Source organism: Chiloscyllium plagiosum, chromosome 9, assembly GCF_004010195.1.
Source record: "Chiloscyllium plagiosum isolate BGI_BamShark_2017 chromosome 9, ASM401019v2, whole genome shotgun sequence".
In the NCBI taxonomy this organism is placed as follows: domain Eukaryota; kingdom Metazoa; phylum Chordata; class Chondrichthyes; order Orectolobiformes; family Hemiscylliidae; genus Chiloscyllium; species Chiloscyllium plagiosum.
The window spans coordinates 54687756-54715565 of NC_057718.1; the positions used below are offsets into that span (position 1 = coordinate 54687756).

Here is a 27810-nt window from a genome sequence, read left to right on the forward strand (position 1 = left end):
GCTATAGGGAGAGGCTGAACAGGCTGGGACTGTTTTCCCTGGAGCGTCAGAGGCTGAGGGGTGACCTTATAGAGGTTTACAAAATTATGAGGGGCATGGATAGGGTAAATAGGCAAAGTTTTTTCCCTGGGGTCGGGGAGTCCAGAACTAGAGGGCTTAGGGTGAGAGGAGAAAAATATAAGAGACCTATGGGGCAACGTTTTCACGCAGAGGGTGGTATGAGTATGGAATGAGTTGCCGGAGGATGTGGTGGAGGCTGGTACAATTGCAACATTTAAGAGGCATTTGGATGGGTATATGAATAGAAAGGGTTTGGAGGGATATGGGCCGGGTGCTGACAGGTGAGACTAGGTTGGGTTGGGATATCTGGTCGGCATGGACGGGTTGGACCGAAGGGTCTGTTTCCATGCTGTACATCTCTATGACTATTCATTTGCTTTTTATACATTGAGTAAATAATGTGAATAAACATGTTACAAGTTAATTATACATAGTTACACATAAAATGAAGAGCGTTAAGTTATATTTCACCAAACTGCCTTTTTGAAAATTTTGTAGAAAAGGTTCGTCATACAAAAGCAAGAACAGAATACGTCAAATGCTGTCCACATAATTCATCAGCCGTACTGTCTCATTAAAGCATTTACTTTTGTCTTCATTTGTAACATTTTTTATATTATTTGTTTACTTAAGGTAATATGGATATTTTTAGAGCTTCATAGATTTTCTTTATCAATTCTCCTCTCACCTTATGGTAGGAAAAAAGCCTTAATAAATAGAAACGCTGCCAAAACTTACAAATATATGAATTAAGAGCAGAAGCAGACCATTCAGCTCGTGCCTGCATGGCCATTCAACAAAACCACAGCTAATCTGTTTCTGTTTAATTCCACCTTTCCATTTATCCCTCAGATTCTTATTATATGAGGGAACTGAACACCATCTACACTGCCTTAAAAATTTTAATTGACTAAGCCTCCAGCATATTCTGTGACAGTATCAGCCCTTCATCTCGGCCTAAAACAATGACTCCTAATTAAGGACTTTGAGGTCCTTAGTTCTGGACTCATCCACAATAGGTAACATCAGAACTCTTCTAAACTAACAGTTGAAGTAAACCCAGTTACTACTTGTGGTGTAGCATAATGTACCATCATTTATTACACCATGGATTTCCAATGCATCACAGCTCACAGCCACAAAAAAAATTGTTAAACTCTTAAAAGACTACTTACTTTCATAAATATAAAGGAAGGAAAATGAACATAATAAAAGGAGGTAAAAAAGGAATATAAAGAAAACATGGTATAATAGTATATGCGATTCTAAATTCAAATGTTATGATGTATGGTTATTTTTTACTTGCCAAACTGTAGTACGATTTTGAGTTTGCTAGTTTGAGGGGCATATGGACACAGTTGGTGAGAGTTGGGAATATCTGTTAAATACTATGGCTTGCTAAGCAGAATAACAAATTTTGAAACAGTGAAAATAGTATGAGTTTTCATGGACAAGTTGCACAAAAAAGTATTTTTTAAATCAAATTGAAATTTAATCTAGCTTTCTTAATTCAATAAAACTGCAAGCAGGTTAACAGTTAAATCAATCATAAGTGGGGTCCTTGGCTAACAACTGTAATTGGCAATTGGCTAACTGGTTGTAACTCGTGGTTCTGAACGATACATATCAGCAAAAAGAAGAAAAGGGAAAATTTGTGCATAGGAAGAAGTAGATGCTAAGTATTTGAAACCACGTAGTAACAATTTAAATAACTGAAGTCATAAGTTCATTGCAGGGGTATGATAGCCAATTTGGTATGGGAGGGTGATGAGGTGATGGTCTCTGTAAGAGCTAGATTTCTCAAGAATTTTAGATCACATTAAAAAGAACAGTTGGCTACCAGTCTGGGAGATAAATGATAGTACAGCAAGAGGAATCAATAGGCTTCTCAGGGTGCGTCTCTATTTAAACAGCTTAGTTTTAGGTTCAAGAACATTTTGACTGCAGAACAGAAAACATTTCCCTCAAACAGCTCATTTGAAATTGTGCATTTTGATTAAAGGGGTTTAAAACTTGTGAAATCAGGGATTCTTAACAGCAAGTTTTCATACCAGTGAATAACATTCGAACCAAGAGACCTCTAACCTGAGATGGCTATGTATAAGATACTAGAGTCCTGTGTTCAACATTAGGATAGTTAGAGGAAATTTAAAGGGGTAATTTGCCTGAAAAAGTGGAAGCCCCAAGAAATCTCAATTTTATGTAAACTATAAAGCAGTACTCAGATCAATCTTCTAATTTTTGCTAAGAAAATGATGTGGGATTTTGCACAAATGGATGCAAAAGGAAAAAGAAAAGTTGGTTGAGATTAATTGCGTTAATTGCATCTTTCAAAATCATTCAAATGATCTTGAATGCAATGAGAAAGAATGAGAGAGTCAGGAAATAGACACTTCTATCCAACCAGTCCATGCTGACCATAATCCTGAACTAAACTCGTCCCACCTTCCTGCACTTGGTCCATATTCCTCAAAACATTTCTCATTCATTTTACACACCCAAATATATTGTAAACATGCTAACTTTACCTGCACCCATCATTTCCTCTGCAAGTTCATTTCACACACAAACCACTACAAAATTTCCCCCTCAGGTCTTTAAATCCCTCATCTTACCTTAATACCCCCAGCCTTGAAACCCCCATCCTAGGAAAAAGACACCTGTCATTCATATTATCAATACCCATCATGATTTTATGAACCACGACAAGGTCACCTCTCAACCTCCTATGCTCCAGTTAAAAAAGACCCAGTACATCCTTAAAACTCAAATTCCACTCCCAGCAACCTCCTGGTAAATCTCTTCTGAACCCTCTGCAGCTTAATAATATCCTTCCTATAACAGGGCAATCAGAACGGGACACAGTAGTCCAGAAGTGGCCTCACCAATGTCCTGTACAACCTCAAAATAATGTCCCAACTCCTATACTCAAAGATCTGAGTGGTTGTTTAAAAACAGTTGTTTTTTGATTCAGCTTTGGTAAAATTCTTCTGACATAAACCACAAATATTATGGCTCCATCCATTTCATTAATTTTTCTGATTCTAAAAACTAACATTACTGGTCTCTACCAATATCATAACAGGGGTTAAATAACCTCTTAAGAGTTAAATAAAAACCTGAAATATATAAATAATAAAGTGAATAATAATAAACTAGATCCACTCATTCCATATACTAGCATTGGTCATATGGGGACTCCAGGATGCCATGTATCTCCTAGATATAAAACACAGAAAGCTATCTGGAGTGAATGCAGAATGTATGCAAAAAGACAGAATTTCCTTAAGTGGACATTCCAACAGGTGGTCACCCTATAACCAAATGGGGTCCAACAAAACATTAAGTGCATGAGTCTGGAATTGTAGTTTTCAGTAATGTTACTGGAGGGTGGTGTAGTTGAGAGAAAATCCATGACAATGTGGGAAAATGGATGCACAGGAAGCAAAATAGCATACAAAGCACAGTAGACTAGATGAACAATCAATTTCTGCAATGACCAATTTGTGTCTTGCATGGTGTGCTGCTTTACCATGTTGCTGGGTAAAGAGATGTCACAACAGACTACACCATGGAAGAAAAGGAAGACCTAGACATCGTGGTCCAGACTTTAACTAATGGCATATGTAGGAAGAGGTTAAAATCCTATATATAAATTTCAGGACCTACAGAAAAAGTTTAAAAGCAAAACTTTAAGTAATAGTGATCTCTGGATTATTTGACTGGATTACTTACAGTCAAGTGCCAGTAAGAGCAGTAGATTAAAACAAGTGTGGCTATAGTATGTGGCTAGATAAAAGAATTGGGAGATTCCACAGATTTCTGGGCTTTGGAGATCAGATTTTGCAATAATGCAAAATCAATGGTTACAAGGCTGTGACCAATGCCATTAGAGGGAAGTTAATTGATGCTATGAAAGAAGTTCAAATCAATTTCACAGGGAACGGACACCTAGGAAAAACATGTGAGGGGCAAATTAGGTGGGACAAGTGAAATATACATCATGGCAAGCATTTGAAAACAGTGAAAACTAAGTTATGAATAATTATGAAAACAGACAAAGGCAAGTCAAATGTGAAAATACTTCCAATTGGAAAAGGTTTAATTTCAATGCGTTAAAATAGGATCAGGGATGAGTTGAAACCAAAGACTAGCAGATAAAGCTATAAAAGAGGAATTGGAAGCCTTAAAAGGGAAAAGGTAGGAAACATACTGGGAAGGCGGAGTGTGCTTACAGAACAGTGAAAAGCATCCAAAGTTGCCTGGCTGATTAAAGAAAAAGGAAGCTTATGATAAATGCCTAGTTCATTATACAGTAGCTGAATATGAAAACTCCAGGAGAATTTTAAAAGAAAACCGGTCAGAGGAAGATCAATAATCAAATAACGTAGATTCAAAGTAGTGCAGAAATGAACCAGAAATGACACAATGACAAACAAATAACAAACGTTGTCCTCATGATCTGGAATGTGCTGCCTGAACTTTTTATTTCTTTATTCTTCTAACTTACCTCCAAGATTCTGTACTTAAAATGATGTGAAGGTCTGTAATGGGGACTTGTTGTTATTTCTTTATATTTCTAATTTATTCCAAAAGAATCGGTACCTAGATACCTTTGTACCTAAGATGCGCCATAAGCGGCAACTTTGCAAACCTTTCACTGTCCTCATGTAAGTACGTGACAATAAACTTAAGTTTACTTCCACTGTTAGAATTAATAACAAGTTTCAAAACGGCACTGGACAAATAGTTGAAGTATAACAAATTCAAGGGCTCGAGCAAAAGAAAAGAACAGGCAGACTCATTGGATAGCTCTTTCAAAGAGCTAGCACAAGCATAAAGAACTGAATAGTCCCTTTATATATCATCCCATGACTATAGTTTTGAAGTAAACTTGGCACATGGAAATGTCCTGAATTCCGGTCAACAATATGTTAGTAGGCATGGCTCTAGAATATGAAAACATACCAAGGAATGAACAGGAAACGACTTCCAACCATTTGAATAAATTATATTAATAGGATTTGTTGCACACTAAGCCTTAGAAAAAAAAGGGAGGCACCACATGAAGATATACAGCAAATAGAATGGCACGAGGTATTATATACATATGGCTTTACAGATAGAGATCTATAAATGACAAACAGCAAAAGCTACAAAAAATGAAGCTTCTTGGACAGGATACTTTGTTGCAGTGACAGCACTAATTACAATACATACATATTTGAGCTTACGAATATTAAAAAGTTATGATAAAATTAAGGGAAAGGGCAAACTACAAGAAGTACTGGGGAGAAATAACATTGCTTGTAAATTACATTGCAGAAAAACTGCACTGGAGGCAGTCCACAGAAGGTTCATCCCAGGTAGGGAGATGTTGAGTAGATGGTGTTCTGACTCTTAGAATACTAGAAAGGGTAGATTAGATTAGATTACTTAGATGCAGACAGATTGCTTCCCCCTGTGGGGAGTTAAGGACCAAAGGGCATAAGTTTGGAGTAAGGGGATGCCCATTTAAGAAACAGCTGAGGAGAATATTTTTCTTTGCTCAGAGGTTCATGAATCAGTGGAATTCTTTACCACAGAGGGCTATCAAGGCTGGGTTATTAAGCATATTGCAGATTTTTAATCACTAAGGAAATCAAGGGTTTCAGGGATAAGGCAGGAAAAATGAAATTGAAGATGATCAGATTAACTATGATCTCACAGATTACATGCAAGTACAAATGGAAAAAGGTTGATTTAAATGGAAGTAGAGGAATTTCATGCAGCTGCATTAAACATTGAAAGTGTGAGCACCAGTACATAATACCATACAAGTGGCAAACAAAATTCTGTATTTGGAATCAAAAGCATGATGGCTCAGCGGCTACTACTGCTGCCTCACAGCACCAGGGACTGGGGTTCGATTCCAGTCTCAGGTGACTGTCTGCATGGAATTGACACATTCTCCCAGAGTCTGCGTGGGTTTTCTACAAGTGCTCCAGTTTCCTCCCACAGTCCAAAGATGTGCAGGTTAGGTGGATTGCCTATGTTAAATTGTCTATAGTGTCTGAGGATATGCAGGCTAGGTGGCTAAGCCATGGAAAATGCACAGTTTCAGTGATAGGGTCTGGGTGAGTTGCCCTTTAGAGGATTGGTGTTGACTTGATGGGCTCCTTCCACACTGTAGGAATTCTATGATTGTAAAAGCATTGAAGATAAATAAAAGGTGGTAACGTTTCCCATGTACAAGACCACAGTTAGGCTGCAATTAGCCCAATATATAGTTATGCTCACATCAATATGGGAAAGCAACAGAAATCTGCATCAATGTTATCAGAGAATAAAATGTTGAGAAATGTTGTTAATTCTATCCCAGTGTAGCCGAGAGGTGGTCAGATAGAGATCTGTAAGATTATCAAGGGATAGTAGACCATCCAACATAGCCTTATATAAAACGGAGCCACACTAAAGTTTTCAGGTGAGGGCTGCTTAGAAAGTGTACATGCGTGCATTGGGGCGAAAGGGCGGGGAAGAAAGAGAACAAAAAAAAGAGTTAAAAGGGAAAGCAACGCCATAACTAAATAGAATGTAGAATTTCTTACAATAAACAAAAACGACCATAAGACATAGGAGCAGAAATTGGGCCATTTGGCCCATCGGCCATGATTGAATAGCTGTAAATTCCTCAACCTCATTTTCTTGCCTTCTCCCCATAATCTTTGATCCCCTTACCAAGAACCTATCTATCCCCGTTTTAAACATACTCAATGACCTGGCTTCCACAGCCTTTTGTGGCGAAGAATTCCATAGATTCACTAAACATGAATTCCCCTTCCATACAGGCAAAGGGGAAACTAGATACGTGTTTGAAAAAAGATTATTAATAAATGGGCAGGGAGGCCCTGCCCATTCAGTCGAGTAGAGGGAAAAAGACTCCAAATATTAGATATTTTAATTCTTGGAATTTATTGTGAGTCACCTGACTGTATGTGCTGGTTGACAATAGCAGGAGATCTCGCATCAGGTCACTGTGTATTGTTTTGTATTCACAGCCTTCAACAGTCAAAGTTCGCAGCTGTACATGAGAAACAAAATAATGATCACTTTATGCAAACTGCAATGGGTTAACATTTTGAAATTATAAGGAGGTTTGAAGTTTTGTGAAAAAATGCTGAATTAAAATTTATTCAAAAGTTTAAATCCATATAGCTTAAAAATGTATTCACATTAATTCCAGAATAAATAAGAGACCAAGTTATGTAGTCTACACAAACCTCGTGCTGCAGCATAACTCGATCAATCAGCAGTGCTCGGATATGCTGTTTCTTTCCATGCAGCTGTATATTAAAAAGAATTGGAAAATTAATTTAGACAATATTGCAAAATAGATTTAGTGACTTAGCATAATATCTACATCACTAAGGAATTATCTGAAATAGATGAAAAAATGTGTTACAGGAATGGTAAATCTGCAAGTTGTACTGAGTAGCACGTAACAAGAACCAATGTTGTGCTCTAACTGTTCTGATGTACATGAATGATCACAATGCAAAAAGAAAAGTGGTCATAAACACAAATAATACAATGTGAATTTGATAAACTGAAAGGGAGAAGCAACCCAATCTATAGGTCATACAAGTGCAAGATCTTAAATACTGGGAGAAACCAAAGAGAGCCATGCTTCTATAATGTTAGTTAGAATTATCGAAGAGACCAACACCAAACTCAATACCGATCATTTCCAATCAATAGCAAATAAAAGTAAAGCAAACTGAGAGCCGCATTGCTAACTCAATAAATGGTACAGCTGAGGTTGAGGCAAAGCTGTACAGATAGCACCCTGATCAGGTTCATCATCATATAATGGTTAACTCTTATTGAGGTATAATGGAAATATCCAAATTCCAACAGGACCACAAGTCCTAATGTCAGTTGTGAGGACAGCTCCATAACCTTGAACCTTAAAGGCGAGCAAATGAGAAGCTACACGTTAAAAGATAAAAACATACATTTACACAGAATCTTTCATCTAGAAAAATATCCAAAGGTGCTTTTATAGATTTTTAAAAAAAGGAACAAAAGCCAAGGTGGAATTGTTAAAATAACAAACCAAAAGTTTGATATGAACAAAAAGCGGAGAAACAACAGGAATACTACTATTTAAGTAATGCCATTACATAGAGTCAAACAAGTGTTCCACCACAAGAATTCCCATACCGTAGGCTGTATCTGCCATCAGAACTATCCATCCTATTAGTTATTTGCAAAATCCTAAAATCTATGAAAATCAACTGTGGTAAAAGATTTGCCACCCTGCCAACCAATGATAGGCCCACAAAAGCAAAATCGGCCAACGGTACCAAAAAACACCCAGAATGCCCCAGCAGGCTGACAAGCCAAACTAGACAGCACTCGCAGACAAGTGAATACACTTCAAGCTCCCACTAACAACGTCAGAGCAACACAACTAGCCCAAAGCTCAGAGGGCTGTTTCACAACTCAACAATACCAAGTTAAAAATCACACAACACCAGGTTATAGTGCAACAGGTTTTATTGGAAGCACACTAGCTTTCAGAGCGTCGCTCCTTCATCAGGTGATAGCGGAGAGCTCAATCCTAACAGAATTTATAGCAAAAATTTACAGTGTGATGTAACTGAAATTATAGGTGTTAGGATTGAGCCCTCCACTATCACCTGTTGAAGGAGCGACGCTCCGAAAGCGAGTGCGCTTCCAATTAAACCTGTTGGACTATAACCTGGTGTTGTGTGATTTTTAAACTTTGTACACTCTAGTCCAACACAGACATCTCCAAATCAGCAATACCAAAGCCACACTAACAGCAGATGAGACAGAAAGGCACCAGCAACAGCAGTGTTCCCAGGACAAAACAATGGAAGCACTCACCACTTCAGAGGACACATTAACGCCTACCTGTGAAACCATCGATACTGTCAGGATGTTGCATTGTGTGAAGGAACAGGACATTGCTCTGATAACTATTTTCCAATTGGCATCATTTTAACTAGATTACTCCATTTCCAGATACATTGTATTTTTCCCATTTCTAATGAGCCTTATTGTACAGCCTTAATATAAAAACTGGTCTCATCCTCCGCTTTGGGAAGAGAAATTCTGATCTACCTGTACAGACGGTCAGTTTTGTGTCAGCCTAGTCAGTTTCTCTTCCAGCAATATCGCTTGTAATAAACAGCATGTCAATTTCACCCGATCTGGTTTGTGTGCTCTCTACTTTATTGGGCAAATTTCTGACATCAACCCATAATCAATATTCCAGGAAATATGCTTAGGTTAATTTTTCCTCAATAATTCAACGTCTTAAGACTTGTAGCATTCTGATGAATCTATCTTGCACTCCCTTCAAATTAAGAGTTTTGGAAAAACGTTCATAGATAAGATACTAAGTAAAGCAGAACAGGCTGACTTAGAGCACTATCTCAAACTGATCCATGACTACATTCCAATGGAATATAGGTGCAAAGTGAGTTAAAAGCAAGCTCAAATATAGAAGTGGAAGCAGAAAGTTTGCAGGGAGCTGCTATGAAAAGAACCACAGTTTGTTGCCTTAGCTTTTCATCTTGCACTGATCACAAACACAAAAATATCACATTTTAAACAACTACAACAACTTACAGCACAGCATAAAAAGATGCCTATTGACCAAGCCTATTACTGCGAGAAAATAAAAGTAAACTATTGGCTCCCTAAATTCCGAGATAATTCAAAAAGGGTGCAAATTGAACATATTAATTATCTTTGCAGAGAAGCAGTCTACATATGAACAAATGTTCCTGGCAGCAAGCTTAACTAAGCTATGTTATGAGCTCAAAATTAACAATTCATCAATATAATTATTGCTGCACCTCACTATTGTCGGGGACGTAATGGCCTAGTGGCATTATCACTGTACTGTTAACCCAGAGACCCAGGTAATGTCCTGGGGACATGGGTATGATTCCTGTCATGGAGGAATGTGAATTCAATGAACACCTGGAATTAAGAGTCAAATGATGACCTTGAATCCACTGCCAATTGTCGGAAAAACTCATCCAGTTCATGTGATTCCAGACCCACTAAGATGTGGTTGACTCTTAACTGGGGATGGGCAATAAATGTCCTTATCCCAAGATTGAAAAAAAGCAGCCTCGGGATTACTTAGCATATGCTGCTCATTCGCAAAATCACCAACAGTAAACATCTTATTTCGGGTTGCATAAAGCACAGGCTGTATGTAGGGAAGTCCATGATTAACAGAAGAATACAAGTTGCTGCAACACAAATCTATGCTGAACCTATAAACTTAGTACCAAAGTAGACTTATGATACAACATAGTACATTCAATCACGACATATTAAAGTTCACAATGGCGAAAAGAAAGCATTTAGTGGGCGGCACTGTGGCACAGTGGTTAGCACTGCTGCCTCACAGCGCCTGAGACCCGGGTTCAATTCCCGCCTCAGGCGACTGACTGTGTGGAGTTTGCACGTTCTCCCCGTGTCTGCGTGGGTTTCTTCCGGGTGCTCCGGTTTCCCCCACAGTCCAAAGATGTGCAGGTCAGGTGAGTTGGCCATGCTAAATTGCCCGTAGTGTTAGGTAAGGGGTAAATGTAGGGGTATGGGTGGGTTGCGCTTCGGCGGGTCGGTGTGGACTTGTTGGGCCGATGTGGACTTGTTGGGCCGAAGGGCCTGTTTCCACACTGTAATGTAATCTAATTTCTAATCTAATCTAACATGTTAATTTAGTTATTTTGGCTCATCCAAGCGAAAGCACAATGTTAACATAACATTGTTTATGTATGGTCGAAGACAGACACTTACTGTTGCATGTTAGAATACCAATAAAAATATCCGGAATTAAGAAACTAGGAAACCACTGTTGATTGTTAGAAAGACCCATCTGGTCCATTGATGTTCTTTAACTCCACAGCAATGTGATTACTCAGAGGGCAGTTAAGAGTCAATTTGGGATTTATTGCTGGCTAAGACAGTGATGCCAACATCTCATGACTTAATAAAAAGTCCATATGGATCATCTCAAAAGCAAAGGTCATATTCTAATGGTTTACTCTCATTTACATGGCTTGACTGCAGGAAAATGTTTAAAGAAGCTTTGAAGTAAAACAGCATTAACAGGTATCTGTTCTGCATTTAGCTTTCTTTTCGCCATTGTGAACTTTAATATGTAGTGATTGAATGTACTATGTTGTATCATAAGTCTATTTTGGTACTAAGTTTATAGGTTCAGCATAGATTTGTGTTGCAGCAACTTGTATTCTTCTGTTATTTCTGTTCATTGCAGCTAACAGAATCATGCAAATGTTTGTCACACATTGACAAATGGGTTTTTTAAAAGTAAAATATATTGGTGGGTTCTAGAACGTTCCAGATTTGGAATGATATTAATCGCTGGGTGCAACACCACATGTCCTCTTATCTCAAAAAGAGAGGCACAAGTTACTTTAGGGGAGCCCATTATCTTAACAGATGAAGTCAGTAAGCTAACAGAGAAATACTGCAATGAAGGGATGATTCCATAAACAGTTAACATCTTGGTGAATCAGCCAGAGGACTGTAGAAAGTAAAATCAGTAAGGTGGTCACCTTAAAGAAACTATTAAAAATAGAGTACACACTTAAGAAACAGAGACTGATCACATTTAGTACCTGTCTTGGCAGGTCAATTAGGAGTTTCAACATACCACTGATCAGGTACAACGGATTGTAGTTAACAAAAAATAAGCAGCAGACTTTAGCAGTCCAGTGCATAACAGGAAGAGGAGAAAGAAGATGCTCTTCAATCAACACAGCATTGCAAGAGACAACTGCCAGCAAGATGAGGATCAGTATTTCATTGTGAATTGACAGAACTGTTTTATTAAGTATTTTTTCTTCCATACTTATTTTCATAAACAATAAATTCTGTGCACTTTTTTTGAAGAATTTTCTTCCCTGGATTGATCTTGTACTTAGTTGCATTAATACAAGACATAGGTATAGGAGTAGACCACATGGACCATCAAGCCTATTGTCATTCAACATGATAATGTCTGATCCTGGGCTTCATTTCCACTTTATTGCCTGTTTCCCATATCTTTTGATTCTATGAAACATCAAAAATGTGTCCATTCCAGTATTAAAACGTACACAACAATGTAGATTACCGAATCCTCTGGGGCACAGAATTCCAAAACCTCAACCTTTAGAGTGAACAAATCATTCATCTTAATCCTAAATAATCGTCTGTAATCTGAAGGCTGTGCCTCCCTGTTGGATTTCCCAGCAGAAGTTCTTTGAGCATGCACCATGTAAAGCCCCTCCAGATTCTTGCAGAGGTTGTTCTGCTATATTGCAACAGTTGCGCTCCTCTGCAACCTTGAGCTATTAGAAAATAGCGCTATGGAAAAATGCTATAGAAAAATCATACTGTAGGAGATCGGTAATATAAAATCACTATAGCCGTTCACTAGAAAGTTCATGTTATCCAAACAGCATCCACATTTCGATAATGCTGTGATGAAGAGTCATCTAGACTCGAAACTCACTCTCCATGGATGCTGCCTGACCCGCTATGATCTCTAGTATTTGTTGTTCATTCCAGAATCTTGTACATTTCAACACAAGATCACAACTCATTCTTTTGAATATCAGAAAATATAGACATAATTCTCTCAGCCTCTGATCACAGAGAAACACCGTCAACCCAGGGCTTCATTTAGTGAACCTTCACTGTATGCCTCCAATGCAAGTATATTTTTCTTAAATGTGGAAACCAAAAGTGCTCACAATATTCCTGATGTGATCTCACCAAAAATCTTTGGACAAGGACATGGAAGATATAGAATGTAGGGAAATAGATGGTGACATGTTGCAAAATGCCCAGATTACAGAGGAGGAAGTGCTGGACGTCTTGAAACACAAAAGTAGATAAATCCCCATGATGTGATCAGGTGGACCCGAGAACTCTGTGGGAAGCTAGGAAAGTGATTGCTGGGCCTCTTACTGTGATATTTGTATCATCGATAGTCACAGGTGAGGTGCCAGAAGACTGGAGGTTGGCTAACTTGGTGCCACTGTTTAAGAAAGGTGGTAAGGACAAGTCAAGGAACTACAGATCAGTGAGCCTGATGTCGGTGGTGGGCAAGTTGGTGGAGGGAATCCTGAGGGACAGGATGAACATGTATTTGGAAAGGCAAAGACTGATTAGGGATAGTCAACATGGCTGTGTGTGTGGGAAATCATGTCTCACAAACTTGATTGAGTTTTTTGAAGAAACAAAGAGGATTGATGAGGCCAGAGCAGTAGATGTGATCTATATGGACTTCAGTAAGGTGTTTGACAAAGTTCCCCATGGGAGACTGGTTAGCAAGGTTAGATCTCATAGAATACAGGGACAACTAGCCATTTGGATACAGAACTGGCTCAAAGGTAGAAAACAGTGGGTGGTGGTGGAGGGTTGTTTTTCAGACTGGAGGCCTGTGACCAGTGGAGTGTCACAATGATCTGTCCTGGGTCCACTACCTCTTGTCATTTATATATATGATTTGGATGTGAGCATAAGAGGTATAGTTAGTAAGTTTGCACATGACACCAAAATTGGAGGCGTAGTGGACAGCAAAGAAGGTTACCTCAGATTACAATGGGATCTTGATCAGATGGGCCAATGGGCTGAGAAGTAGCAGATGGAGTTTAATTTAGATAAATGCAAGGCGCTGCATTTTGAGAAAGCAAACCTTAGCAGGACTAATACACTTAATGATCAGGTCCTAGGGAGTGTTGCTGAACAAAGAGACCTTGGAGTGCAGGTTCACAGATCTTCGAAAGTAGAGTATCAGGTAGATAGGATAGTGAAGGAGGCATTTGGTATGTTTTCCTTTATTGGTCAGAGCATTGAGTACAAGAGTTGGGAGGTCATGTTGCGGTTGTACAGGACATTGGTTAGGCCACTGTTGGAATATTGCATGCAATTCTGGTCTCCTTCCTATCGGAAAGATGTTGTGAAACTTGAAAGGGTTCAGAAAGGATTTACAAGGATGTTGCCAGGGTTGGATGATGAGAGCTATGGGGAGAGTTTGAATACGCTGGGGCTGTTTTCCCTGAAGCGTCAAAAGCTCAGGCGTGACCTTATGGAGGTTTACAAAATCAAAATCATGAGGGGCATGAATAGGATAAAAAAACCAAAGTCTTTTCCCTGGGGTGGGGGAGTCCAGAACTAGAGGGCATAGGTTTAAGGGTGAGAGGGGAAGTTATAAAAGAGACCTAAGGGGCAATCTTTTCACTCAGAGGGTGGTACGTGTATGGAATGAGCTTCCTGCACATGTACATCCAAATCTCTAACACTTCTAAGTAACTTCACATTTCCCTACCTTATAACATATCTGCTGTCTTGTTGTCCAGTCACTTAATCTGACTGCGTCTCATTGCAGCCTCTGTGTGCCGTGCCAAAATCCCACTTTTTCACCTAACTTTGTATCATCAGCATGTGGATACATTTCTTTACACTTAAACAGTAATGCAGATTGTAAGTAGCTGAGGCCTAACCAATGACCTGATATGCCATTAATCACTGCCTGCCAACTTTAAAATATCCAGTTTAGTTCACTCTCTACTTACTCTCTGATAATATGTTACCTACAACTCCATGAACTCTTCTTGCTGACTGTTTGTGCTGCACCATATCAAATGCCTTTTGTGTAGATACAAACACTGCATCAGCTGACTCCCTTTATTGAGCAGCCCTGTTCTCAAAAGACTCCCACAAATTTGTCAATCACATTTTTCTTCAATAAAACCAAGTTGACTTATTCTAATCATGCTGTTTTTCTCAGAACATAGTTAAAACTTCCTTAATAGATTCAGCTGAGTCCAGTTAAAAAATTTAATATTTACTAATACAAATTAAAATAGAAAGAGCAGGCAATGTGATGTAGCTGCAGCAGGTAGCAACTGGTGGATGCCAATAAAATTCAGAGTGATGACATTTGCTCCTGGGATGGTGGGACCGTTCTATCAAGGGATTGAGAAATCAGATGTGATCTCATTGAAAGCAACAAAATATGTACAGGGTCAGAGGGGGCAGATGCAAACAAAATTTTTCTTCTGCCTGTGGAGCCAAGAATGAGGGCACAGAATTTAAAATAAGGGGATGCCATCTAGGTCAGAGATGAAGAGAAATATTCTTACTCAGAAGATTTGAATTTTTATAATTCTCTACTCGAGTGCACTGTGGAAGTTCACTTTTTTGAGTATTTTAAAATAGAGTTGATATATTTCTGATTACTAATAATGTCAAAAGGTTATGGGGATTATCACTACAATTGTATTAAGTGGCAGAGTAGGCTCAATGGGCTGAATGGCTTACTCTCATTCTAGAGTTTCTAAATACTCATATTAGAAGAAAGAGGGGGTTTGCAACAATGTCATTCTTACCCTGTTCTCCATGGATTTTTTCACAAGGTTAAAGCTTTTCCACCTCGAGTCAAACTCATGCTTATAAGAACCACGAAACTGCAGCAAATCTCCCATGATCTGAAATTAATAGCATAATTATTTTTTAAAAATAGTAACAAGATGCAGCAATCCCCTTTCTTTTGAAAGTAGTGATTCATAAGACCACAGCTGCGATCCACCATCACATGGCCATTTTTCATTCAGTGAGCTTCACTGGTGAAAAACACAAGACTATATAGGTGTGCAGCATACTTTCTGTGGCAACCATGACTGGACACAAAATACAAGGAAACTAATCTCCCCTTCCCCAATTTAAAGGTATTGAGACTAATTATAGCAATTTTGAGATCAATTAAGTCATCAGGTGTAAACACACCACCTCCGAGGATGGCTCAATTCCAAAGTGGTTCATGCTTTCAACTGAACCATCATGACATCAAATGTATAATTTTAAAATGCTGCTTCCATTCTCACCTTAATTGTTACAAATAAAGACTTAGTGTCATCTTCAGAGTTATCTAACATGTAGTCTAAAAAGATAGAAAAAAGTTATATTTTTCAGTGTTTCATTCATGAATTACATTTGCATGCGCTAACTTGTATTTGCAATAACTACATCTTCAGCAAAATTGTTTCACTACATCTACAGCATTAACATATATTCCACATTAGGAAATGTTTCCCACATGTGTCTTGTCCTCAAGGGTCAGCAAATCTAAACCATCCAGTTGATATACATACAAAAATTAAACAATGAAAGAAACAGCATAAAATACAGTATTTACATTTCTTGGTAAAATAAGTCAGCAGCTTTAAACTGACCCCATCTAGTGACAGATGTCGATCAGTGCATGGAGTAGCTGACATCAAGATAACCTAGACCAACTAACTTTTGCCACGAGATGGAGCCCAGGACTTCAGTGTAAGTGATTCCATTAAACCATTACCTTGGGGGATGATTTGGGGGTGGTGGTGGTGGGGGGGGGAGAACGGACAGACACACAGTGGCAGTACTTCAATCGGGACTTTGCCAACAGGGAAGAATTAGGACGCATTGTGTATAGCCTGCTGAGGACAGGATTCAGGGTTTGATTCTTTTTCTATTTTCCAATTTCCTTCCATTCTGCTAAATACCAGATAATAATCATTAAAACAAAACAAAAGTCTTCCTTCTTCATGATACTTACGTAATAGTTTTCTTATTACTTGAGCAATTATCTCCCTGTAGTTTTCTCTCGAAGTATCTAACAACCAGAAATTACAGGGCAAGTCAAAGATGACTCCAGAGTTTATACCAACATCTCAGCAGCCTTTATTTAATTTCAGAAGCAGTACTACGGTAGGCCTCAGTAAACAATCAGGAATTTTTGATGTTTAATAATCAAAGATTTTTTTTTGGCTGGGATACAATTCAAATCAAAATGAGCAAAATACATTCATTTTGTTTAGTACAGCAAGTGTAAATTTGGAGCCAAATTACACCAGACTCCTTGCACATAGATAATCGCAAATGGGAAGAATCCCATCCTCTTAGCTGCCAAAGGTTTACAGCACAGGAAAACTACACAACACATTGGTGTGTCTGTGCATCTTTCTATAAATACTTTTTTGCCAGTGGGTATATATGAACTGATGCCTCTTCTTCCTACAATGTGCAAGTCTCAGAGGAACAATTCCAAAACACCCTAAATTTACTTACTAATTAATATTGCATGAATACATTTTTAAAAAATAAAGCCAATTCTTATGACTTTTCACTTATTACGCAAAATCATTAAATGAACTAATAAAAAGAACTTAAGCTATTTTTAATCTCTCCATGAAACAATTATTTTCTAATAGATGTCACTGTTAACTGAATTTCGACATATTCACATTTGCAATGGGCAAAATGAAGATCATCAATGGAACTCTGACATTAAAAAGGTGTAATTTTACTCCAGTATTATTTTCTTAGAAGAAGTTTTAAATGAAGCATTTCTAAATATGGAATTTAAGGAATAATTCATATTTGGAGTCAGGAAAATAAAAACTAATGTACATCTATTTCTGCAACATACCATAGTTAATACCAGTGCAGAGTTTGGTCTCTTCCAAAGACATCAAAGTTGGAGCCCTGCAAAAAAAATTGCAACTCTTAAAAATAGGTAAGGTGCAGTGTCAGATTCAAATTAAACATCCAATATAAAGTACATTTCATATACACTGACACTGAAAATATATATATCATATTTGGGAAACCAAGGATAGAATCAAACATTATTCATTCACTACACACAAAGTATAATGAACATTATTTAAAAACTGCATTGTAATTTGCTGATTATCCATACATTCCATCACATCAATTGTTCACTGTAAACAGCTGTTTTCCAACCTGAAGTGCAATATCTTTCAGGAATAAACACTAAAGTTGGCACTTTAACAAAAATATTTTTGATCATCAAATGACCTCTGATGAATCAAAAAGTGAGGCAATAATGTAATTTTAAAATAAAATACACAACAATCCCAGTGAGTAAGATGCTGAAGCCAGTTTCCATCCAGAGGGAAAAGAAAGTGGAGGGTGCATCTCAAGGAATGTGAGGAATAACTCTATGTTAATGTTGAAATCTGTTTCAATGCACAGTATCAAATCATACTTTCATCCATTTAGTCATATCTCCATGTGAGAAATATTGGAAACATGGTACTGATAGTTAGAGACAGTGTGAAAAATTTAGCTTTGGGAAGAGCATTCTCTTGTTTTTTTTAAAAACGACTGTTTAAAATTTGCCAAAAATGCCACTATATTCAGTGATGAGTTAAAGTTAGGGTACCTTTCGTCACTATTATTGAATGCTTAGTGTTGTTTCCTGGTCCTTTCAGGAAAGATGAATGGCATATTGTTCAATTTTTGTCATTTTATCTGGGTTATATATGAATCAATCTGCTATGGATCAGACCAGACACCTCAAAATTATACTAAGGAGGAAGCCTAGATGCTAACTTTTTCTTATTTCAAAAGGCAAATGTAAGGTGTTGTGGTCCAGATGCAATTCAATTGGTCAAACTACTTGACATGATGCAAAACACAATTTATTCAATCACTATAATTAAAATACAACAAACGAAGTGGGGAGGGGGGGGGGGAAGAGAATCTTAGAATAATTAAGTTCTTGGAAAACTGGATACAGTAACTATTACTAATTAACTGTTCCAATATAGTAACATCCCATAAACACACACGTGGCAAAAAGGCAAATTCAGAAAATCAGATTGTCTCACGTACAATCCTATCAGGAAGAAAAGGGACACAAGCAGTAGCACTCCAGAGAAAGAATGTAGCAGCCGGGAAAGATTCACTACCTTTCAACCCTGCTGAGGTGCCAACAACAACTGCTGAAAGATTACTGAACATTCTGAACTATTGAGAGCTTGACCTCATCCACTCAGTGGTTTTATTGTTCCAACTTTAAAAGACCCCAAGGCCTCTCAAATTGTTTTATCTTCTCAGCCTGCTCGTTACCTGTCCTCAACCTCTCTCTCAAAAAAGGACAAAACAGTCCTCAAAGCCACAGCATAGTCACACACTCAGTACCTTTTATGTACTTGCTATGGCAGTTAACCTTAGAAACAGGAATATACCATTTAATTTAAATTACCCAATTTTAGTCAATATCCTTCCCTAAAAAAAGGTGTGACCTCTATCTTTAAAAATTCAACTCAATCCATCACTTTTTGAATGCAGAGTTTCAGATTTCCATAAGTAAAGGCTCTTCTGAATTATATTCCAAAATCACTTTAAGATTAGACCATCTTAGAAAGAGCTTTGAGGAATTATGAATTATAATTAAACGAGAAGGACAGCAGGATATTCAATCTCTTGAGCATGTTCCACCATCTAAATAGATGACTGTTGTTTGTACATTAACTCCATCCATCCACATCAATTCAGTAATCCTCAACACCATTGCACAAGATCTATCAATCCCAGTTTTGAAATGTAGTTAATATCAGCTGGTCGCCTTTTGTGTGAGAAAAGGGCTGCGGGAACGAGTACTCCAGACTTACATTACATTGAGTGAAGAATTGTAACCTGACCTCATTCTTAAATAGCCTAACAAACATTAACTTCTTCTGCGTCTCTTCTGCGTGACTGTCCCATTAGAAGTGTTAAAACAGGACCTGCTCAGGGGTACCTTTAAATTACCTGTACTGATACCTCCAATATTTCACCTATGCTGATAGGATTTTCAGAATAAATACTTTTAAATGAAATTATTTATGTCATGCACTAATTTTGCTTACAAGCCACGAATGGGGTCTCCTCCCAAGAAAGGCATCAGGCTCCCTGAGCCCATCAGGCAGTTCTGCACGATACACAAACTCTGATGTACATCATCTCTGTTGGAAATAAAAGACAACAAATTTTTTTTCCAGAATTTCTAAATTATTTGCCTTTAAAATTATACTAGCTTGAAGCATGATTTGGCACACATATGTTTAAGCATAAAATATGGTATTCTTTTGATTCTACATGTTCTTAAGAGCATTTTTAAACTCAGTTTACATGCCGAGTTTGTCATGAGGACAACTGTTGATTCAAATACTAATGAGAGAGATTGCAGCAACTTAGGCCAAACTAATCCTTTTCAGAACCTTTTTTAAACAAGGCAACAATCAAAATATCAATAAATAAATGGTTTTAAATTATTTTTCCAGTAAAAGAGTAAATTACAATAACTGAATGCAGTTGTAATCCAGCTATTGCTGTGCAAAGAATTTTCTGAACCTGTGATGTAGGTTCATAACACATTATCAGTTCTAAAGTGGAGAAATTATGTTTGACTAAGCTGGTTTTCTATTTCTAAAACTGTCTTTCCATTCTTAATGCAGACAGTATAGTTTCACTTCAGATTTGTTCTAATAGTGGGGTGTCTGAAGTTTGTTGATACATACATTTTTTTTTAAATGAGATGCTACAGCCTTACAAAAAAAAAAGTTTGCGATGAACTGCTCGGTGGCATTAGGAACAAGAACAGAAGAGTGAACAATAAGTGCTATAACCTAACAATAAGGTGCCCCGTGACAGGAAGACAGAGGAAAAAACAAATTCATTTGGAATGACAGTGCATACAGGTTAGTCAGAGCCAAAAGGTGTTGTTCATTTACCAGGGCTAAAGAAAAAGTGGCATAGGAGAAAACTGCTTGAAGATGATGATATGGAAAATCCATGTGTTTGGTCTGAAAGTATATAAAAGTCATTAAGAAGAAAGCTTCAGAAACCAGAATTGCACCAACTGATAAAGGACTTTAAAGTAGAAGCAGGGTGAGGTTGGAGTATGTGTAAGGCTGGTGTTGAAGATGAATCTTTTATTTCTGATATTTGCAGTAAGATTGTTTCAAAAGAGTCTTGCACAGGGTAGAACAGTTTTGTGTTGCTTCCATTTTGTGTGCAATGAACTTTGATGTTATCTGTTAAAGGCACAGTGGCAGTCTCTTATCAATATATTTAGTAACTGACCATGGCAAACAAATCGCAGGAATTAAATTTATAGTCAATCAAGCCAGGTTTCAGTTTGAGATCAAACTTGTCCAGTATAGCCATTGTTATCCTCAGAAAATAATGTGAAAGTACTACAAACAATAAAAACATCATATGAGTGATCCTAGAAAGTAAAGTGTTGAAGGTATAAAATTCATTTACATGTAAGTTTTATTGGAATCGGTTAATTCTACAGGGACAATAGTGTGATTATTTTTTTCTGAATTTCATTGGCTAGATTTTGTGTCTACCATCAAAACAATGGTGTTTGCCACTTTCCTTGAAGAAAGCTAAAGTCAGTCTGCAAGTTGCAAGTCTATTTGTGTGGAAGTCTGAATACAATGCAGAACAAACAAAGCAGCTACAAGTGCAGGGAATATTTATAAGTCTGGACTTGGCAAGGAATTTCTCTAATTCTCAGATGATTGAGGGGAGCACAGCAAAGGTAATTAGCAAAGGTGTTTTCCTTAAGGTGGGGGATTTCAAAGCTAGGTGGCTTTTTTTAACATGAGAGAAGACCTTTCTTCTTATTGACCATTATGTACTTTCAGACCAAACACATGGATTTTCCATATCGTCATGTTTAAGCAGTTTGCTGCTATGCCACTTTTTCATTAGCCCTGATGTTTATGGAGCCTGCTAAATCAACAGCACCTTTTGGCTCTGACTAGCCTGTATGCACTGCCACTCTAAATGAATTAGTTTATTCCTCTATCTTCCTGTCATGGGGCACCTTTTGAAAAAGAAAAGAGGTGACATTCTTACACAGTGTGGCTAATGTATGGAATAACTGCCAGAGGAAATGATGGATACAAGTACAGTTACAACATTTAAAAGATATTTGGATAAGTACTTGAACAGGAAAGGTTTGGAAGGATATGGGCCAAACACAGGCAAGTGGAACGAGTTTAGTTTGGGACATCTGGTCAGCATGGACTACAGGGTAACCTCAATAATCTGAAATGACACAGGCGAGGAGTATTTTGTTTGGATAATCGACATTCGGATAACACAGTTTAACCAAGCATTAAAACCTTGAGATCTTGTTCGGATAATCTTAATTCGGATAATCAATGTTTGGATAACCGAGGTTGTTCTGTAGCTAGACCGAAGGGCCTGTTCCCATGCCCTATGACTCATAACTAGAAGCTGAGAAGTGGCAGATGGAGTTTACTTCAGGTAAATGCGAGGTGCTGCATTTTGGGAAAGCAAATCTTTGCAGGACTTATGGATGCTGCCTGACCTGCTGTGCTGTTCCAGCAATAAAGTTTCAACTTTAATCTCCAGCATCTGCAGACTCACTTTCTCCTACAGGAGTTGAAGAGTCATGTTGCGGCTGTACAGGAAATTGGTTAGGCCTCTGTTAGAATATTGCGTGCAATTCTGGTCTCCTTCCTACCGGAAAGATGTTGTGAAACTTGAAAGGGTTCAGAAAAGACTGACAAGGATGTTGCCAGGGTTGGAGGATTTGAGCTATAGGGAGAGGCTGAACAGGCTGAGGCTGTTTCCTCTGGAGCATTGGAGGCTGAGGGGTGACCTTATAATTTACAAAATTATGAGGGGCATGGATAGGGTAAATAGGCAAAGTCTTTTTCTTGGGTTGGGGAGTCCAGAACTAGAGGGCATTGGTTTAGGGTGAAGGGGGAAAAAATATAAAAGAGACCTAAGGGGCAATGCAGAAGGTGGTACGTGTATGGAATGAGCTGCTAGAGGAAGTTGTGGAGGCTGCAACATTTAAGAGGCATTTGGATGGGTATATGAATAGGAAGGGTTCGGAGGGACATGGGCCGGGTCCTGGCAGGTGGGACTAGATTGGGTTGGGATATCTGGTCAGCATGGATGGGTTGGACCGAAGGGTCTGTTCCCATCCTGTACATCTCTATGAGGGGCATCTGTAGGGTAAATAGACAGGGTCAAGATTAGAGTAGTGCTGGAAAAGCACACCAGGTCAGGAAGCATCTGAGCAGGAAAATCAACGTTTCAGGTAAAAGCCTGGGAGCCTCAGGGGTGATGAGATAAATGGGAGGGGGGTTGGACTGGGGAGAAGGTGCAATAGGTGAGGTGGATGGAGGTGGGGGTGAAGGTGATAGGTCGGTCAGATAGGTGGAGCAGATAGGTGGGAAGGAAGGTTGACAGGTGGGACAGGTCATGCGGACTGTGCTCAGCTGGAAGTTGGAACTGGGGTAAGGTGGGTGGAGTGGAAATGAGCAAACTGGTGAAGTCTACATTGATGCCATGGGATTGAAGGGTCCTGAGACGGAAAATGAGACATTGTTCCTCCAGGCGTCAGGTGGTAAGGAAGTGACGGTGGAGGCTGCCCTGGACCTGCATGTCCTCGGCAGAGTGGGAAGGGGGAGTTGTAGTGTTTGGCCATGGGGCAGTGGGGTTCATTGGTATGGGTGTCCTGGAGATGTTCTCTGAAGCGCTCTGCCAGAAGTCACACTGTCTCCCCAATGTAGAGGAGACGACATTGGGAGCAACGGATACAATAAATGACGTGTGGAAGTGCAGGTGAAACTTCGGTGGATGTGAGCGGGGAGGGGTGGGTGCAGGTTTTGCAATTCCTGTGGTGGCAGGGGAAGGTACCAGGAGGGGAAGGTGGGTTGTTTGGGGTAGGCGGGGATGGACCTGACCAGGTAGTCGCAGAGGGAACAGTCTTTGCAGAAAGCGAACAGGGGTGGGGAGGAAAATATATCCCTGGTGGTGGGATCCGTTTGGAGGTGGCCGAAATGTCGGTGGATGATGCGATTTATGCAGAGGTTGGTGGGGTGGAAGGTGAGGACCAGGGGTGGTTGGTGGGGGTGGAAGGTGAGGACCAGGTCTTTCCCTTGGGGTGGTGGGAATCCAGAACTAGAGTGACACTTGGTCTCATCTTTACGGAGAGAAGGGAAAGATTTAAAAGGGACCTAAGGGATACTTTTAATGCACAGGATGGTGCATGACTGGATTGAGCTGCCAAAGGAAGTGGAGGCGGCTGGTACAATTACAACATTTAAAAAAGGCATCTGGATGGGTGTATGAATAGGAAGGGTTTAGAGGAATATGGGCCAAGTGCAGGCAAATGGGACTAGATTAATTTAGGATATCTGGTCAGTATGGATGAGTTGGACTGAAGGGTCTGTTTGTGTTATACATCTCTATGACTCTGACTCTAGTCCAAGTAACTTCCATGCTAACTACAAAATCCTATATTACTTTGCCTAGTTTGGAATAACTTTAGCAAAGGAATGTGAAAAGTCCATTTTTTTAAGTATTATTTTACTGTAGCCATCCATCTCTTTCTCTCCCACCTAACCCTTCCATTCCCAAGCTGCTCTCAAAAGAATGTCATTGTCACGTTTGTGACAACAAACCTTGACATTTCTATATCTCCACCGGCATATTGCTGCAGCTTGCGCAGTTCTGGCTGTAGAAAGTTGTCCAACAGATAGTATGCAAAGTTGATCTCCTCGGGAGAAGCCACATGCCACTGAATTCCTAACTTCCACAGGTTTCCAGGTCTTCCCCAATCCTACAAACATGTTTTGGTGAAAGGGAGAGATGGAGTGATAAAATGTACATTGTGTAAATTCAATGACTCAGTAAAGACATTCAAATTGATCAATACAATACATATATGCAATGTTGTATTTTGCTGTGGTATAATCAAAAATAAAACTAGATGGATACATCTTTATCATATTTTTAAATTATGAATGTATACCTTAATTGGCAAGTACTCTGTGAAAGCTTTATCAAAACCACCTGGCACACTGCAGTACTCTGTCGGATAGATTAGTGTAGTTGAACGAAGTAGATGATGCAACAGGTTTCCAGCGAGAATATATCCCTGCTTACATTTCAGGTGCAATGTTCTTTGTAGAATCTTTATAAGTTGGTCCTTGTAAGGTAGCAACTTATCACCATCTACACGTGTTATCTGAAAAAAGTAACCGTCTATCTTGAAGCCATGTAAATTCAAAATGACTTTTAATTTTCCAAATTAAAGTTAAGAACATTTAACTAATATTTATGCTTTTGACTATGTTCTCTTCCATTTTGGTTCCAAGTTACCCAGATAGCTAGTCTTGATATACTCATCACATGATAGAACATCTGGTAATACTAAATTATAACACATAATGGGAGCCCAAGTTCAGTTCCTACATTTTCGGAACTCGACTTTATGAAAGGGAGTTAACAAAAAAGTCCAAACAAAGTGTCAGATGAGGGGCTCTAAAACAGAACCAACCGAAAGAGAGAAGCAAAAAAAAAATTTTTTAATACTGTCATGAATGTAACACAGGACAATTACCATTATCTTCTTTGAGATACGTTTCTTCACCTCTACAGGTTATGATTCATTTTTAATATTTACCTCGGATAACAATTGGAGATTCCAAAGTAGTTCCTTATCTAACTCCTGTTCCTGGAACACATCATCATCTACAAAGAACAAAAATGTGTTACATGTTTCATATTTTATAAAGCCCCCTCCCAAACAACAGATTTACATTCAATCAAACTCTCAAGGCAGATGAGAAAAGCAATGTGGTAAGATTTAGACCATCTTTCCAGGAAAAAAAGCCCTTTAATTTCTCCAACAGATGGTCCAAGTTCTTAAGATTTTGTTCTGCTTCCATTATCATTGCAAGGAGGTGCAGTTCATTTTTCTCATTTCTAGAATGCATGTATGTCTTCACACCATTCCTGAAGAAGGGCCTGTGCCCGAAACGTCGAATCTCCTGTTCCCTGGATGCTGCCTGACCTGCTGTGCTGTTCCAGCAATAAAGTTTCAACTTTGATCTCCAGCATCTGCAGACCTCACTTTCTCCTTCACACCACATATCTCAATAGCGATTTGTGTCTGACTACTTCTAGCAGTCCTGTTAGCCTGTCAATGCCCTCTTAGCCTTCTAGGATATTGTAAGCTGTTATGAGACCTCAACTTATGCCAGATAATTTTTCGGTTATCTTTTTACTCCCACGTTCAGATTTCAGGTGAAAAGCAACAGTCTCACCAGACACTACCAAAAGAGTACACATATCTTTACACTCTAGAAAACAGCCATGCACCCTTATCTTTTGTTTTCTAGCCTCAAACCAATTTTGTGTCATATTTTCCCTAATTCAACAGTCCAAACTAGATCTTTGCTAGAGACGGCACGATGGCACAGTGGTTAGCACTGCTGCCTCACAGCGCCAGAGACCCGGGTTCAATTCCCGCCTCAGGCAACTGTCTGTGTGGAGTTTGCACGTTCTCCCCGTGTCTGAGTGGGTTTCCTCCGGGTGCTTCGGTTTCCTCCCACGGTCCAAAAGTGTGCAGGTTAGATGCATTGGCCATGCTAAAATTGCCCGCAGTGTTAGGTGAAGGGGTAAGTGTAGGGGAATGGGTCTGGGTGGGTTGCTCTTCGGAGGATCAGTGTGGACTTGTTGGGCCGAAGGGCCTGCATCCACACTGTAAGTGATCTAATCTAATCTAACTAATCTAATCTAAAGCTCTCTCTGATTGCTTGGAAAAGCATTTAAAAGCTAAAGAACCAAACCCACACCACTTTTTCACATGTCCTTTCTGTACATTTTTCTCAGAAATTTGATTCGTTTAGGCACAGCCTTCCATTTATGAAACAATTTTGAAAAACTTGGATCAATTCAGATACCTGATATCAACAGACAAGGTATAATCATATTTACACGTATGTAAACATATTTGGTATCACATCCTTCCATTCTGAAATTTGTTGCCGTAATATATTAGCCACTCCAGTTTCTAATCATGTGTTGCTGCCCAGGGTATATGGTCGCACAAACTTTACAGACCAGACAGTTAGAAGAAACAAAATTTGTGCGCACAATTTAATGGACATTACCTAACATTGTGGCATACTTATTTTAGAAAGAGAGACACAGCTGACGATTTATTCTGATATCACATGCTTATTAGAGGACACCTCACCTGGTGTTTAAGCACCTGTCAACTTTTTTTAAAAAAAAAAGAAAAACGTCTTTAAATCATGTGGATGCTAGAAAACAGAAAATGCTGGGAAAACTCAGCAGGTCTGGCAGCATCTGTGATGAAAAAGCAGAGTTAATATTTCGGGTGCAGTGATGCTTCTTCAGAAAACTTTAAGGAGAACCATTGGAACAGAAATGTTAACTATGCTTTCTCTCTAAAGATGCTGCTAGACCTGCTGAATTTTCCCAGCAATTTCTGATTTTGTTGCTTTAAAGATTTATCTGGTTTCCTGGACAATACGTTGATCAGACCAATCTTTGACTTACTCAAAGAGAGGTACTTTTTCCATTTAAAAAAGGTCCGGTTTTGGACAAAGGAAGTCCATTCTTAGAGCAATAAGAAATTGCTGAAAATAATTAGAAATTCTGATGTAAATAGGATACTGAGCTTTGTGTAGCCAAATGGATTGGTGTCCTTCCACAACACCCATTATCATTGCAATACTTAGAAATTTCAGCTCTTTAAACTTAGAGGGTTCGGTATTTACTTATACAGTGGAGCATACTAAAGTTTTAAATCAATGTGAAAAAAAAAAACTATAAAATTAAAACAAATAAGTAAAAAGGATGGTAAGACAGCAAACATAATTTTAAACTATAATGTTAAGACTAGAAATGACACCCAGTCTGATGTTGAACAACTTTAATAATTCAATTTAAGGACTTAGTACTGTCATCACAATATGAACTGAAGTCTTGAGAACATTGAAAAACAAGAAGTGGAATTGTTTGGTCCTACTAGGTTTGGAATAGTTAATATATTCACTTAACATTGGA

General features: G+C 38.7%; 1 protein-coding gene across 3 annotated transcripts in view; it reads right to left on the bottom strand.

The window, feature by feature from the left end:
- LOC122552867 (proteasome activator complex subunit 4-like) overlaps positions 1 to 27810 on the bottom strand; it is a 193287-nt gene that overhangs the window by 82295 nt on the left and 83182 nt on the right. For all 3 annotated transcript variants that reach the window (XM_043695950.1, XM_043695949.1, XM_043695948.1), the window contains 10 exons: positions 25397 to 25464; positions 24743 to 24958; positions 24393 to 24550; positions 19803 to 19898; positions 17573 to 17628; positions 16700 to 16756; positions 15987 to 16042; positions 15492 to 15590; positions 7320 to 7382; positions 7025 to 7120 (listed from right to left, as the gene is read on the bottom strand). In XM_043695950.1, coding sequence (XP_043551885.1) covers positions 7025 to 7120; positions 7320 to 7382; positions 15492 to 15590; positions 15987 to 16042; positions 16700 to 16756; positions 17573 to 17628; positions 19803 to 19898; positions 24393 to 24550; positions 24743 to 24958; positions 25397 to 25464 — 965 coding nt within the window. The remainder of the gene's footprint in view (positions 1 to 7024; positions 7121 to 7319; positions 7383 to 15491; positions 15591 to 15986; positions 16043 to 16699; positions 16757 to 17572; positions 17629 to 19802; positions 19899 to 24392; positions 24551 to 24742; positions 24959 to 25396; positions 25465 to 27810) is intronic.